Source organism: Terrapene carolina, unplaced genomic scaffold (genome assembly GCF_002925995.2).
Source record: "Terrapene carolina triunguis isolate 2854851 unplaced genomic scaffold, T_m_triunguis-2.0 Scaffold58, whole genome shotgun sequence".
In the NCBI taxonomy this organism is placed as follows: domain Eukaryota; kingdom Metazoa; phylum Chordata; order Testudines; family Emydidae; genus Terrapene; species Terrapene triunguis.
The window spans coordinates 48,973,684-48,990,879 of NW_020664409.1; the positions used below are offsets into that span (position 1 = coordinate 48,973,684).

Consider the following 17,196-nt stretch of genomic DNA (forward strand, 5'->3'; position numbering starts at 1 on the left):
CTACTGGCCTGGCGTGGTAAAGTGTCCTACCATGGCGGACGGGATAAGGCAGCCCTCCCCAGAAACCTTTTGCAAAGGCTTTGGGATTACATGAAGGAGAGCTTTCTAGAGATGTCCCTGGAGGATTTCCGCTCCATCCCCATACACGTTAACAGACTTTTCCAGTAGCTGTACTGGCCGCGATTGCCAGGGCAAATTAATCATTAATCATTAAACACGCTTGTTTTTAAGCCATGTGTAATATTTACAAAGGTACACTCACCAGAGGTCCCCTGTGTGCCCTCAGGGTCTTGGGTCAGTTCGGGGGTTACTGTTTCCAGGTCCAGGGTGACAAACATATCCTGGCTGTTGGGGTAACTGGTTTCTCCGCTTCCTTGCTGCTGTGAGCTATCTATGTTCTCTCCATCCTCATCTTCCTCGTCCGCCGAACCCGCTTCCCCGTTTGCAGAGAGGGACTCATAGAACACGCTTGGGCTAGTGGTGGCTGCACCCCCTAGAATGGCATGCAGCTCCGCGTAGTAGCGGCATGTTTGCGGCTCTGCCCCGGACCTTCCGTTTGCGTCTCTGACTTTGTGGTAGGCTTGCCTTAGCTCCTTAATTTTCACGCGGCACTGCCGCGCGTCCCTGTTATGGCCTCTGTCCTTCATGGCCTTGGAGATCTTTTCTAATGTTTTGCCGTTTCTTTTACTGTTTCGGAGTTCGGCGAGCACTGCTTCATCTCCCCAGATGGCGATCAGATCCTGTACCTCCCGTTCGGTCCAGGCTGGAGCTCTTCTGCGATCCTGGGACTGGGACTGGGACTCCATCACGGTTACCTGTGCTGATGGGCTCTGCATGGTCACCTGTGCTCTCCACGCTGAGCAAACAGGAAATGAAATTCAAACGTTCGCGGGGCTTTTCCTGTCTACCTGGCCAGTGCATCTGAGATGAGAGTGCTGTCCAGAGCGGTCACAATGAAGCACTGTGGGATAGCTCCCGGAGGCCAGTAATGTCGAATTCCGTCCACACTAGCCCAATTCCGACCCCCTAAGGTCGATTTTATCGCTAATCCCCTTGTCGAGGTGGTGTTAGGAAACCGGTTTAAAGGGCCCTTTAAGTCGACAGAAAGGGCTTCGTAGTGTAAACGTGTCCAGGCTTAAGTCGATTTAACGCTGCTAAAGTCGACCTAAACTCGTAGTGTAGACCAGGCCTGAGATCCAGATCCACAAAGGTATATAGGCTCCTAACTTCCATTGGATTGGAATTCCTTTGTGGATCTGGCCCAGGGTACCCCTAACTCCCATTGAAATCAATGGGAGTGAAGAGTGCTTAGCGCCTCTTTGGAGGAGATTAGTATCTTGCAGAATTGGACCCTCAATCTGTAACACATTCATGTTCTAGCTTATCATTGCTGAGAGTTTAATCTTGGATGATGCGTCTGAAGTATATGTTACTAGATGGCTGAAATTTAGTTGTGTGTGCAAAATATTCATCAAATGATTTTACTGTCACCATTGTGAATGACACAATTACAACTAAAGTTAACATACTTTTTTAACTTTTGGGGGGATGGATCTTCAATCTCTCTTCTTTCCCCCTCCCACCATAACTTACATTTAAGGTCCCTGCATCACGTTAATCCTTTCCATCTCCAGTGGATATAAGGCTCTGAACTGGGAGTCGGGGTTTCTTTTCCCTGCTCTGCCACTGATATGCTATGTGACCTTGGGCAAGTCACTTTATATCTGTTTGGTTGTCTCATGGAATAAAACCATCGGACTCATTCTTTTAGACTTCATCCCAGTAGTGAGGGAGGCACTTTCCTGTCTGTGATTTAGGCCCCAATCCAGTAAAACACTTAACCACATGTTTAACTGTAAGAATAGGATTAGTCCTTTTTGAATCAGTGGATCTACTCACCTGCTTAAAGTTAGGGCATGTGCTTGACTACTTTCATGCCAGTTTTTTTATGAGTCTTCAACTTCAGGTTGTGGTTTTGTAGGTGCAAATTTGTGGGCACTGGTGTTAACATGTAGATTACTGAATACCTGATTTATTCTGGGTGCAATCCAGGTAATTAGACATCTAATAATCAAATATGCACACACAAACCCCAGCTTGCATATGTGTATATGGGGTTTACCCATGTACATGTTTGTCATGTTCAAAAGTGCAAGTGAGTTTTGTATGCCCACAATGAATTGTGCCTGAAAACTTGGAGGGTGTTCTTAAATATTGGAATCCTAAAAGCTTCTATTAGTGTCTCAAATGAAAGAAGGTGTGTGTGTGTGTATCTCCCATATGGAATTAGAGATCGGGAGGATTTCCAATGGGGTTTTCACGAAGCAAAAATGAAAGCATTAGAGGTTTCCTATTGTAAGAAAAGATCCCAACAGAAATGCAGCCTCTCCACCTTACACTGGTGAGTGGAAATGCTGCAATCATTGATATGCCAGAACTGAAAACTGCACTCACTTTTCTTGTGGAATGAGGGCCCTGGGGCTTTTTTGTTTTTTGTTTATAATTTAAGAGAACACAAGTGACTAGGTAGTTTGGAGATCAGTGAGCTCTCAATTGGTCACTGAACTCGATGGTGCAATGACCAGTGAGTTTATTCATGGACACCCAAACTTCGATGTCAAAGGGCCACATCTAATTTCCATAAAACGGGGCAGACTGCAGCTACCCTCATCTCTAATGTAGAGGAAGATGTGCAGCCCACAGAGACTATAGGTTCCAACATGCAGTGCTCCATCTTGACCTGGGTGGAAGGCTACAACTGGTGGGAGCATAACATGCTGTGGCTATATTCCTTGAGGGCTGCTTCTAAGGCCAGGTCTACACTTGATAGCTGTACTGGTATTACTATGTTGGTTAGGGGTGTGATTCTTACTATACAATGATTTGTATTATAAAAATACATAAGTCCTATTGTGGATGCAGTTATACCACTATAAAAGTGGCTTATATGATATGGTGCCCTTGTGGTATGGAACAGTTATGGCACCTTTACACGGATATAACTGTATCCACACTAGGTGAGTTGTATCTCTTTAACCATATCAGTATTGTTAAAGAGGTACAACTTTCTAGTGTGGACAAGGCCTCTGTACTAAAGATGTGGGCAGACACAAGACCTGGTGTAGAATTCAATGGGCTGCTTCAGCTCCTCAGCCTGTGCTTTGGCCACCCCTGGTTTACTTGCACCTGTAAGTGCCCCAAGCCCATTCCATTAGACTGTTTGACATGTAAACACCCCTTTTTGGTGTCTTCAAAGCAGGTCCTGTGACAAATAAAGGTAGTTACTGCCCTTCAAAGGAGGAAGATAATTTGTTGCAGGTGCTTTCTCAATAAATGCATAATTACATGGGTGGATTCCAGTTAGGTAGATACTAGCAGCTGTACCCAGATCGTCCTATCTTGAACGCACACACTGCCATAAGGATTACCTTGATATAGAATGTATTGGGGAACTACTAAAGCAGTGGTTCCCAACCACAGGTCCATGTATCAATACTGATACTTGAAGCTTTCGTAAGTGATGCTCAGGTATTGTGAATGGAAAGAAAGTTTGTTACATGGTCAGATGAGTGCATGAAAAGCTACTTGGTTATATAATAAAACATTTTTGTTTTATACCTTTTTATTCCAACAGGAAATATGGGATGTATAAAATCAAAAAGAAAAGAGACTCTGCCTGGAGATGGGCTAGATTTGAAGAACCAACCAGTACGTAAAACTGAACGAACTATTTATGTGAGGGATCCAACGTCCAATAAACAGCAAAGGCCAGTAAGTAGATAGTCTTAGGGGAGAATTCCAATAGCAAGATCAAAGCATGACTGGCATGATTTAAATTTAAATCAAAAACACATGCATGCAGAAGCTATAATTATTCATTTTTGTCTACAATTTTGCTTTGCAACTCACCGTCAATAAGTATGCAATATTTTAAAAAGCCCTTGGCGGTTTATTGCCTGGTAAATATTGGCTGTGCCTTCTTTTTATATAGAGAAAATACTCCCTGACATGTTATTGGGTTGCGGGGGGGGGGGGGTGGGGGTGAGGGGAAGGGAGGTTTGGTATGTTTGATGCTCTAAAGAAATGCTGAGTGACTCTAAGGAAGTCTGAAATAGTTTCGAAATACTGTAGTTCTAAAAGCACCAGTATTTTAGAAGCGTTTTGCACTTTTAAGCTCATAAGAACTGTAGAGCATCAGAATTTCTTTGTAAAAGCACCACCCCTTTATTTTTAATGTGTAGTTCTACACTGATACGGAGTGTACTGTTGCATGTAGTTACAGTGCAGCAAACCTTGACTTCTCACCTCTCTCCATAAGCATATATGGACTGAATGGCAGCAGAATGGATACAATTCTGCTGTATAGGGCAAAGCAAGCCAGTGGAAAACCCCTGTGTGCTGTGTAGCAGTGCTCCATCCACAGTAGCAAAGAGAGGGTGTTGAAGGCAGGCCACTGGTGTAACTCATGGGTCTGCTACCATTCAGGTCCACTAGTAAAACCCCTCTCCTGAGTAGGGGGAAACACAGCATCACCTGCCAAGTATGTCTGCAGCCAGGAGGGGGAAGGATGCCATGAAATCTCCTGTGCAAAACCCTATAAGATGACCTTGTACAGAGGATATAAGCATTTTTCACACTAAATTGGCAAAATATAAGGATTGTCACCGCCTGGATAAAAATGAAATAATTCCTTTTTCTCAGCTGCTCAGTCAGCCGTAAACATGTTTCCCCACATCTCCACTCAGTAAACGAAAAGTAAATATATTTTATAGGGCTGTCAAGAGATTAAAAAAATGAATTGTGATTAATCGCAGTTTTTAATCACACTGTTAAATAGTATTCTATTATTGTTTATTTAAATACTTTTTGGTGGTTTTTTTATATTTCAAATATAGGTGTGGGGCTCTGGGCTGGGGCTTCTGCCCCCTGCTGCCAATGCCTCCCTCCCTGCTAAATACGCAGTCAAGGCATTAAAAAAAAGTAATGCATTAATTTTTGTTTTCAGTTAATTGCAGGCGTTAACTGTAATTAATTGACAGCCCTAATATTATTTTTAGCTTTCTGAGGGCAGATCCTCACAGTGATAATTATTGCTCTGTTGCCCTGTTAAAGTAGCTTTGTCAAAGGTCAGTGCAGCAACAGCAAAGCTGTGAATTTTCTACTTCACTTCAATTTTCAGCTTGGTGAGGTGTGAGCTGCTAAGTTCAAAGTCTAGTTGGGACTTCAATGTTTACTTTATCATTTGCCTTTAAAATTGCCCAGGAAAAATAGCCACATGCTTCTTTTCAATTAAAGTTTTGTGGATGTTGTCTTAGAAATATGTAAGATGACTCCACACCAGCTGAAGAATCTTTTATATATTATGTACTGTGCATATAATATATATAATCATAGTGATCTACAACTACTTAATTAACGAATATTTTGTTGTAGGGAAATACAGAAATGCACCTTTTACCAGGGCAGAGATTCTGTAAAGAAGGTATGTTTCCATAAGAACGTTAACAACTTGTGATAACCGTATATGAACAAATATAATAGTAAGAATGTCACTTGGCTTTCTGCATTAATAGACGCGGAGGAGCATGGGGACATTGTAGTAGCCTTGTATCCTTATGAGGGAATTCATGAAGATGACTTGTCCTTCAAGAAAGGAGAAAAAATGAAAGTTCTTGAGGAGTAAGTATAGTAACGTTGGCTGTACTGTACCTTATCTCTGGATATCACTGCATCCCTATATAGATGTTGGTTTTCTCTCTGTCTCTCTCTTACACATGCACACGCACACGCACGGAAAAAGGCTCCTTTCCATGTGAAAGTGAAACTGTGTCCTTTCCCCCAGCCCCTGTAACACTTGGGCAGCTGATCGGATGAGGGTTGTAGCAGTTTGCTCTGAAGTTTCTGACCCTCTAAAGTTTCTGAGATGGCTGAACTTCAGAGATAAATGCTGTTTTTTCCCCACCAGCCCAATCAAGGTCCTCAGCAGCACCACAGAAGTAGCTAAATAACCTTTCATTATTTTTTGTTTGCATGTTGTGAATACTGTTGTTGTTTTGTATTTCAGGCTTGGAGAATGGTGGAGAGCTAAATCTCTCTCAACAAAGAAAGAAGGCTTCATTCCAAGCAACTATGTAGCAAAAGTAAACACCTTGGAAACAGAAGAGTACGTTCTTCTATATTTCAGTACATTTGAAACTTTCTTTTCCACCCTGTTGCATATCCTTAGGGGTAGAGAAAAAAAAACCTAACTCTTTCAAAATACTTTTCAGATGGTTCTTCAAAGATATAACCAGGAAAGATGCAGAGAGACAGCTTCTAGCACCAGGAAACAATCCTGGGGCATTCCTTATCAGAGAAAGTGAAACATTAAAAGGTAGGCAATGGATTACTTTGGGATTGATATCAGAGTTAAAAATGAACGTATATCATCAAGATCTGAAGTTGGCCCAATATGTTATGTTGTTTCCTGCATATATCAGTGAATTGAATTAGACTGTGGTAAAGTCTCCAAAGGAAGTGAGGGAGTCCTATGGCTTAAAACCTACTCAGAAAACTGTGACTCCTAGGATGGGTTAGATGATCACTTTAAATGTGAATAATAGTTGTCCTGTTCTGTAAAGCTCTTTGAGATATCAAATCTTACAAATACAGGTTTTATAGTATATTTGTGGCACCCGGGCGTTTGCACTGTAGGTAGAAAATCAAACTAGATTTTTATAACAGAAGCCATTATTTGTACTGAAAAGATTAATGGAGACACTAGACTAGAATTTTCAAAGGAACCTGAGAAAGTTAGGCACCAACATCTCATTGATGCATCTAGTCCAGTATATTGTCTCCAACAGTGACCGTGCCAGATCCTCCAGGGGAAGATGCAAGAATCCCTGCAATGGACAATTATGAATAACCAGCCAATAAGGTGTTGGCCTGGCTTAGGGTGACCAGATGCTAAGTGGAAAATATCGGGACCGCTGCGGTGGGGGCACCTGTTTAATTGTTACACTCACCCGTCCGGGTCTTCGGCGGCAATTCAGCAGAGGGTCCGTCAGTCGCTGACAGTCTTCGGCAGCATTTCGGCGGCAGGTAATAAACCTTGCCCACCAAAGACAGAAACACTCGCCGCCGAAATGCTGCCAAAGACCATCAGCAACTGAAGGACCCTCCGCCGAATTGCCGCCGAAGACCCGGATGGGTGAGTGTTTCAAATAAAAAAAAAAAACCAAAAAAGCCCGTAACAAAATATCGGGACAAATGGCGCCCCAACCGTACTTTGGTCGGGACGCGGGACAAACTCCTCAAAATCGGGACAGTCCCGATTTTATCGGGATGTCTGGTCACCCTAGCCTGGCTTGATTTGAGTAATTAAACATGGAGGAGGCTTCATTTCTTGGAAGACAGGATTAGGGAGGTAACTTGATTAGCAGACTGAAAATGGAATGCTTGTGCTAAAATAAGTAAATGGGTCAGTAAGCTAAAAGACAGTCTGAGGTAGCTAAGATTAGAGGGGGAACACCCAGGGCGCCATTTGCTAAGAACAGGATAACAATGGACAAGAGAAGTTGGGAGCATAAAGATGAGGTAAAGAGTAAAGTCGAACATGGGTAGCACATGGACAGAGCATTCTGCACTGGGATTGGTTCCTGCAAAGTAACCAAGCCAGTCCCAAAACACGTAATGCAATGTATAGTGAATGTAATGCAATTTCTAAATGTATATAAAGACAGGGAGTTTGTGTAATTTGGATGTGTGGTACGCCCTATACCCAGCCCCTACACTTAAGCCTGATCAATTCAAGTGTCAATTATATGCCAATAAAGAAACCTCGGTGACAAGTTTGGAGTCAAGCTGAGTTCCTGGATACATGTGGATCTTGTAATTCTTCCCTTCTGCTTGTCCAAAACCCCCTCCTCGCTAGCCTATTTGCAGCATCCAGGGGCTTAAGGCACACGGATTCCTTGTACTGGCCCTCGTGCCAGGGTGAATTTCAGCCTGTATATCCATTAGTGAGGTTGGGCTAATCCTGCAGTTGCTTCTGGACATGGTCCTAATGAAGTCAATGGGACTATGCCCAGGAATAAGAATAGCCATTGTGACAAAGTTCCTCCTCTATCTTGGTGGGTCTTGCGCTTATTGGCAGATTTTCTTGCCTCAGAGATTCACCATGTGGGTTGGGGAACAGCCCAGAGACCTTCCCCTCTGGGAGAACCCACAGTCCAGGTCAATTGGGAGGTTTGGGGGGAACCCAGGCCTGCCCTCTACTCCGGGTTCCAGCCCAGGGCCCTGTGGACTGCAGCTGTCTATAGTGCCTCCTGTAACAGCTGCATGACAGCTACAACTCCCTGGGCTACTTCCTTATTCTCACCACAGGACCTTTCTCCTGGTGTCTGATAACGCTTGTGCTCCTCAGTCCTCCAGCAGCACACACTCTCAGCTCCTTGCACCTCTTGCTCCCAGCTCCTCACACTCACACCACAAACTGAAGTGAGCTCCTTTTTAAAACCCAGATGCCCTGATTAGCCTGCCTTAATTGATTCTAGAAGCTTCTTCTTAATTGGCTCCAGGTGTCCTAATTAGCCTGCCTGCCTTAACTGGTTCTAGCAGGTTCCTGATTACTCTAGTGCAGCTCCTGCTCTGGTCACTCAGGGAACAGAAAACTACTCATCCAGTGACAAGTATATTCGCCCTCTACCAGACTCCTGTACCGCACTGGTCTGGGTCTGGGATCTGCCCAACTGAGCTTCAGAATATTGTCAGAATATTACCAAAAAAGAAAGAGAGAAAATTAGTCTGAGCATCTCCATTGGTACTGAAACAGAAAATTCGCTTTCTGGATAAATTTAATACCAGCAACAGAGCCTGCAGTTGGCTAACTTCTTCATGCCAATCATTTGGGATGATTGCAGAATGCTTTTTGGAGTAAATAGGGGACAAGAGAAGCAGGCAAAAAAATGAACATGTTTGTTGCATATATTAATATTGAACTACAGCAATGTGTGCAATATAGATGTCCTATCTACTAAACAACATCTTTGCACTGTTTGTCCACAGGCAGTTATTCTCTGTCCATCAGGGACTATGATCCACAGCATGGTGATGTTATTAAGCACTACAAAATAAGGAGTCTAGACAATGGAGGATATTACATCTCTCCAAGGATTACATTTTCCACCATCAACGACATGATCAAACATTACCAAAGTAAGTTAACTCAGTCAGTGGCTTGCTTATCAGACATTAGGCATTGTTTTCATTAAAGCAAATAATCAGAATGCTTTCCTTGTTCTATTTCAAGTCTTTCCACATTTTTTGTAAAAATCCAAGCACTGAGAATTGTAGCAAGATGAATATTAGCCTTGATTCTGACCTCCCATATGCTTGTGTAAATGAAGAGTAACTCCATACAAGTCAATGTCAATGTTACACCGATGTGAAACTGGTACTAGAGAATAATCAGGCCCAGTGTCAATAACTGCTGTTTTTGTAAGTGTAAACAGATATAGGTGGACATTATGATACACTGGAATTTTAAATATTTTTTATACATAAATGTCTTCCAGTATCGTATCTGGTGATTTATATGAAACAAAATCAACGCTGTAATTTTCTTGTGCCAACAATGACATTTTTTGTGAGTGACTTTGTGATGGGAATGCAAACTTCCCGTTGACTTCAAAGGGAGAAGGGATTGGGTCCATCAACAGTAACCTCTTATAACAATGTTTACAGCTGCTTATTGAGTACAAAAGTGACTTTTCATTGCCTATACCTTCTTGAAGTCAGGAAAAGGAGATTTGGTGCCCATTCTGTAGCTGAAAAAAAGAGAAGGTTGAAGTTTTCAAAGCCATACTGGAGGTTTAGCCACACAATTTCGATTAATTTTAATTTATGATGTGTGGTAAATCCCCTGCACTGACTGGAAAATCTCAACCCTACTTTATTACATTTATTTTTTCTCTGTAAGTGTGTAGTGACTGGAGAAGTAATTATTATCTATTTAGTGGGTGGGTGGGTGGCTACTGTATAATTTAAGAGCTGCACAGAAATGTAACAAAATATTAGGCTCAGTCCTGATTTTTATTGAAGTCCAGTGGCAGCTTTTCCATTATCTAGATTTCACAGGATTGTAGCCAATATTTCCTCTAAAGGGAAAAGAGAAAACACATCAGCATCCTTCACCATACAGCACTTAGCCTAGAAAATACTACGGGTGTAGATTACTTGTCTACAGCTTGGCACGATGCCTTTTGGTATGAAACACCTCAGAAGCTAACTAAATCACTCTTTCTTAACTGACTGAGCCAACATACTGTGTACATTAATGACATCAGAGATATGCTGCTGTATCAAAAACTCTCCCATCTTAAAAGGCATTATGGTCTAGTGGCCTAAACATAGGACTCAAATCAACAGAGGGTCCTGAGGCACCTTTAAGACTAACGGAAGTATTGGGAGCATAAGCTTTCGTGGGTAAGAACCTCACTTCTTCAGATGCAAGAAGTGAGGTTCTTACCCACAAAAGCTTATGCTCCCAATACTTCTGTTAGTCTTAAAGGTGCCACAGGACCCTCTGTTGCTTTTTACAGATTCAGACTAACACGGCTACCCCTCTGATACTTGACTCAAATCAAGAAATTCCTGAGATCTATCCATAGACCCTCCTTTGTGAACTTGTGCAAGTTACATAGTTTTAAACTCAGATGCCTAAAATTAGGCACCTTAATAAGTGAGTCTGTGCTAAAGAAATGCTGACTGAAGTCAATGGAAGTGGTACGTACTCAGAACTTCTCCTGATTTGAATCACATACTTTACTAAGCAACAAGATCTTTTTTTTTCTTAAGCAGTATTTCCCATTCTGTCTTCATTAACATACTTTCAGCAGTTCGAACATACATTTTATTTACCTTGGCACTATTTATCTTAGTGCACTGTTGAAGTAAAGAAAAGCAAATCTAATGACGATATGAGCAACAACAATCTCTTTGCATCTGCAGATCTATGGCATCTAATGCAGATCACACATGTTATAAATTGGCTCTAGAATGCAAGAACTCCCAAATCCCACTATGGAAGGTTAAAAATAGTATGAAGGTTGTAGTGAAGTTGGTTCAGGTCTGCAGTTGCACATGCTTTACTGTAGGCACATAAATGTAATGTAATTACAAAATGTAATAGATTTTCTACTTGGTTTTTCTTTAAAAAATAGAGCAGTCAGATGGTTTATGCAGAAAGCTGGAAAAAGCATGTGTTTGTCCAAAACCCCAAAAACCTTGGGATAAAGATGCCTGGGAGATTGCACGAGAATCAATTAAATTAGTGAAGAAACTTGGAGCTGGTCAGTTTGGAGAAGTTTGGATGGGTAAGTTTACAAGTCTTTGGTTTGCTTAGTGCTTTGAAAAGGATCTTTAAATATTCAAAATGTCACTGAAATATAAATATATACAGTGCAGTTTCAAGGATCCAGATTCATCCCTGGTGTTGTTACTTAGATTTGATTGGAGTAACATCAGGGATAAATTTGGCCCAATATATATATTTGCAATCAGCATATTAAGTCCCAAAAAATGCTCTGTCTGGGCAGTCAAACTCCTTGTAGAATTTTCTCTGATAGCTTTTGTGGGGAGTGAGTTCCCCTATGGAAGAAACTGTGGTTTGACTCTCAGAATTCATGGGTCTCACAGGATCTGCAGGAGCCTTCTGTACTGCCTCTTGATCCCCAGTGAGTCCCCCTGGTTCCCTGTCAGCGCACCTGTAGGAATTATGCTGACTGCTTCCCTTGCAGGTAGAGATCCCTGGAACTCTGCCCTAATGCCTTACACTGTAGGGCTATGCAGATTATATGTAGCACCCACTGTCAGGCTTTTTTTTAAAAGCCATGGTGCAATAGTTTTCCATAAGGGCAGTTCTACAAGAGAAAAGGTTTGCCAGTATAGCTCTAACAGCAAACCCCCCCTATTAAAGAAACAGCTCATACTGGCCACACACACACAAAAAGTGACTTTGCTGATATAGCTTGTACCGGCTCCCCAAGTGAAATAAGCTATACCATCAGAATAACTTTTATGTCAGTATAATTGCATCTACACTGTGGCTTCTGCCAGTATAGAAATGTCACACACACAAAAAATCACATTCCCAACCAACATTCCTGACAAAAGTTTCTAGTGTAGACTTGTCCTGAGCCTCAGGTCCCGCATGTGTGTTATGCCTTTGTTCTTCTTTCTCCCTCTTCCTCTAAATTCTAGTGTTGTTCATAAGTAGGACCCTGTGTAAATCACTGCTGTTTATATATTTTAGAAAATTCACTACAATGTAAATAGGAAAGTATTGAATTTCACGGAGTTTGCACTTTGTCAGTTTCAAGGAGGGAATGAATTTTACAAGTATTATTCTATGCAGTGGTGTGGTAGCTGTGTTGGTCCCAGGATATTAGAAAGACAAGGTGGGTGAGGTAATAGCTTTTTATTGGGCCAATGGCGCTTCTCTCTCACCAGTAGAAGTTGGTCCAATAAAAAGATGAGACCTCACCCACCTTGCCACAAGTAACATTAGTCAATTTCAAGGCAGTGCACACAGCACTCCATTCTTCCACACATGTGCGCAACACTGTAAGCTAAGGTAGCGGTTTTTTTTTTTTTAGACTTTGTTGTAGACATTTGCCTTTTATTTATATAATATAATCACTATTGGGGAGCATTTTCATGATTGCTGCACCCTCTGTGAAATCATCATTTCAACAGGGCTATATTCATAAGGGCCTCCCATTGACTCCAATAGAACTCTCTTAGCTTTACAAACTGCATGATACCTCAGGATTTGGTCCAACACGTTTTGCTAGATGTCTCTACCTTTACAAAATACTCTCTTAAAATCAGGGTAAAGGTGTTTATTTGAACACTTGAAATACGAAACAAAATGTGTGTTTTAGTGAATAATGTGCAGAGCTTCAGCGTCTCTTGATAAAGAGAAGACTGGAAAGTAGCACATAGGAATTGTCATACTGGATCAGAACCAGTGGTCTATTTAGTCCAGTATCTTGTCTCTGGCTTTGGCCAGTACCATCTGCTGTCCAGGAAGGTGTAGAAACTCTGCAGTAGGCAGATTTGAGAGTAATCAGCTCCAGTATTGTTTCATCTTGGTCTCCAAAAGTTAGAATGTCCTGAAGACCCAAAAGTATGAAGTTTACTATCCCTTCCAAAACATGTTTAGTATTAATTATGATAACCCTAGTTATTCTTGTTATCCATCTAAATATACAGTTCTTTGTTGTTCTTGGCTTCAATGAATTCCTGTGGCAATGAGTTCCACCGTCTAATTACATGTACGTGAAGAGTATTTACTTTTGTCAATTCTGAATTTTCCACCTTTTAAGTTTCATTGTATGTTCCCTTGCTTTTGTGTTATGAGAACAGAAGTTCCTGATCTACCTTCTCTATGCTGTTCATTATTTTATATACTTATGTCCCTTCTTATTCATCTCCCTTCGGAGGAAAACCAATCCAGTCTTTCAGTCTCTATGTCCCTAATGCTACTCCTCACCCTTCTCTGACTCTCCTCTTCACTTTCATAGGTCACCTTTAAAGAATAAGCATTTTAACATGTTTTTAAATAAGATACAGTGGGCAATGTATTTCTGAGCAATGAAAGTATGCCTGAAAGCTAGTCAGGAGGTACAAAGATAGGCCAGAGTGACTCTAGCCACCCAAAATAGCATAACAGTCTCATCAGAACACACTATTTGGAATATTATTGTTTTGAAATGGTATGTGTATATATAAAAGTAAAGATCTAGATCTGTATATTGCCATGGTTGTGGCATCCTTGATAGTCAAACAGAAAGGTCTAATTCAGTGATACACTTAATCTTTGACTATAAAACATACTACTTGTGCTCTGCTTTTATAACTGTATTATACGTTATGACTGAATGCAGCTTTTATCTTCTCTCATGAGAAGAAGCTTGAGGCCTCTAGCTGTGAGGCTCATGAGTGATGCTTACTCACTAGTTAAGACAAGGGTCAGCCATTGTGCATTTTTTCCCTGTGTAATACACCAGGTCAATAAATATTGTGACTGACACTGAACTGCTATAAAAAAGTCAGTGTGGTATGTTGTCATCTGTAGAAATTGCAGCTAATTTCAGGAAGCTACTAGTTCTGCATACACATGCACAAAAATTAAAAGGGGGTGTTTCTGGTTCAAGATGTTTCCTCTTGTTTATGTGATGATCTCTCTACATGGGCTTAACATTTTCCTCTGTGGATTGTTGTTACATTATGTGGGAAATTACTGTACTGTGAAGTTGAGTAGCGTGTTTCCTCTCACTCTCTCTGCATCTTTTCTGAAGCAAGAGAAGCTGATTTGCATGGTGGGGATCCTTTCTGAACAAGCGTGTTTAATCTTAGAACTGAAGACGTTATAACTGGAAAAGACCTATTAGGTCACCTAGCCCAGGCCCATGCCAGGACAGGATTGTAGTAAGCACCACGGCCTCATTTATTAATAGTCAGCTCCTTAACGCTTCCCTTAGTTTGGAAATAAGATGGTTATATTCTCTCAATGATAAATTACTTCTGCCTTTATGGGACAAAGATGATTCTTTTAAGCAATACTATGTACCAGGTACAAACCACAATTGATGGCTTGATTTCTGAAGAACTTTCTGTTAGGAGGAGGAGAGTAACTAGTTTTATAGTTACAAAAGGGTGGGAAGGAAGAGGGGTGTGTGAGAGAGAGAGAGGGAGATCACATCTGCTAGCAGCAGTATAGTTATGGGTCTGTCAGCATCTCTTCATGTTTCATTTTTTTTCAAGAGTTTATAGTTCAGTCGTAAACATTCCTGGAGGGATTGAAACTTGGTGTAAAATGCTTCATCTATGATTTCTTTGGGGTTTAAAAGAAGTTGGCTTGACTCATAGGATGAGTCAAAACACACAGGGATCTGCCTATATCTCCTTTTGAATATGTACCTGAAGCGGTGCCTTTTGCTCTCTTTATATGCCTGTGTGGGGAATAGGTAGAACTCTGTTGCTTGTGTGCCAATGGTGCTAACCACTCCAATGTTCGCATGGCTGAGCTGGGTGTGGAGGTGGAGTTGCTGTTCCACTTCCCCCACCACGGTGGTTAGGAGATGACGACTGATGTTGAGGGAAGTGCATGCTCTAGGCATTGAAAGGAAGTAGAGGAGTCATTGCTCACTGTGGTCCCGGCCAATGCCCAAAAAGTATTCTGCCAGTTTCAGCCGCTATATAGCCTGAGATGTTCTGTGGTTTCAAGACAATTTTTACTTCTGTAACTCAGACTAGGCTCTTAAGATATAATTTTGCAGGCAATTATTGTTTTGGAGCAGGGAATGAAAAGGTATATTGTACAGATTAAAACAACGAGGGGTCCTTGTGGTTCCTTAGAGACTAACAAATTTATTTGGGCATAAGCTTTCGTGGCTATAACCCACTTCATCAGATGCATGGAGTGAAAAATACAGTAAGCAGTATATATATTACAGCACATGAAAAGATGGGAGTTGCCTTACCAAGTGGGGGGGGGGTCCAGTGCTAACGAGGCCAATTCAATTAGGGTGGATGTGGCCCATTCCCAACATTAACAAGAAGGTGTGAGTATCAACAGAGGGGAAATTATTTTTTGTAGTGACCCAGCCACTCCCAGTCTTTATTCAAACCTAATTTGATGGTGTTGAGTTTGCAAATTAATTCCAGTTCTGCAGTTTCTGGTTGAAGTCTGTTTTTGAAGTTTTTTTGTTGAAGAATGGCCATTTCTATGTTTAAGCCACATTAGCACTGACCACCACCCCCCACATGGTAAGGCAACTCCCATCTTTTGATGTGCTGTGTATTTATACCTGCTTACTGTATTTTCCACTCCATGAAGCTGATGAAGTGAGCTGTATCCCACGAAAGCTTATGCCCAAATAAATTTGTTAGTCTCTAAAGTGCCACAAGGACTCCTCATTGTTTTTACTGATACAGACTAACACAGCTACCACTCTGAAATCTTGTACAGGTTAGTTCACTAGTCTTTCATCTCTGGTTTTGGAGCTCTGTAATGAAAATCCCTTTGGCTTATAATGGATATCACAAATCCATATCACAGTTTGCTATGACTGAATGTGTGCAAAAGTCTAGTGGAAGTTTGGGCACCCAAGCCCTTGCTCCAGCCAAAATGATCATTCTCTGGGCCATATTTAGTTCTGAAGTAAACATGTACTGCTCCACTAACTTCAGTGGGATTGCATTCTCACATGTAGAGACGTCGGTGGCCCTCTCATGTAACTGGATTGGCAAATTCCCCATGCCTACATGTCATTTTGAGCTCCACATTTCATTTTAAAAAGCATTAACTGTATGCGGAGTTACTACTTTCCACCATACAATTGACCAAGATTTTTAGAGTGTTGCGTTAGTGCATTTGTGCAGCAGGTGCATTGACATGATAGATCTAAACAGCACTATAGAACAGTGTGTCCATGTTTTATGCATTATTGTCCCCGGGTATTTACTGACATGAATCATAACATACTCTGGCATTAATAATTGAGTGAAAGAGTTCTCAGCTAGGCCAAGAGAAAAGTTAACATAAAAGGAGTCCTGATAGTTTATTTTATTAATGAGACACATTGTTCTTGCATCTCAGGTGTAAAGGATTCTTGGGTTTGAGGTAGTCTGGATGAGAGTGTCTGTCTGTAATATTGCACTATTTTTAGTATTTTTATACAACTATTAAAGAAGAGAATGAAAAATTTCTTACTGATAATTTCCTTTCTGCTAGTAGCATTTCCCACAATTCTGGACATCTGGGTTGCTCTCCTCTCTCTGAAGCTCATGGAGGCAGATCAGTGTTTTGACATCACACAGTCTGGCCATGCTCATTTGTTCCTGCTTGCTATTGTATGAGTTATTCCCAAGTTGTAAAATATGTATATCATTATTAATGAATTTCCAGAGATAATGAAATAACTATGTATACTAGACCAAGGAAGATAGTCATACGGTAATGATTCCACTTACATCTGACCCTTGCCTTTGTAAGCCATCCAGAGTGGGTGGAAGATGCTGCTAGCAGAAAGGAAAGGATCAGTAAGCAAGTTACCATTCTGCAATCCAGTGTCTCCACTGTTTCTGGACATCTGGGAAGTAGCGAGCAGTGAACAGATGTAGAAAGGGTTATGAACCAAAAATCTT

The 17,196-nt window shown here is 41.3% G+C and overlaps 1 protein-coding gene across 1 annotated transcript in view; it reads left to right on the top strand.

Annotated features, from left to right (window-relative positions):
• The window catches only part of LYN (LYN proto-oncogene, Src family tyrosine kinase), a 94,296-nt gene that overhangs the window by 31,302 nt on the left and 45,798 nt on the right, over nt 1–17,196 (top strand). Inside the window, exons 2-8 of the mRNA XM_024221359.3 lie at nt 3,635–3,771; nt 5,434–5,482; nt 5,574–5,679; nt 6,065–6,163; nt 6,270–6,373; nt 9,049–9,198; nt 11,205–11,357. Of these exons, the coding sequence (XP_024077127.1) occupies nt 3,640–3,771; nt 5,434–5,482; nt 5,574–5,679; nt 6,065–6,163; nt 6,270–6,373; nt 9,049–9,198; nt 11,205–11,357 (793 nt within the window). The 5' untranslated portion in view covers nt 3,635–3,639. The remainder of the gene's footprint in view (nt 1–3,634; nt 3,772–5,433; nt 5,483–5,573; nt 5,680–6,064; nt 6,164–6,269; nt 6,374–9,048; nt 9,199–11,204; nt 11,358–17,196) is intronic.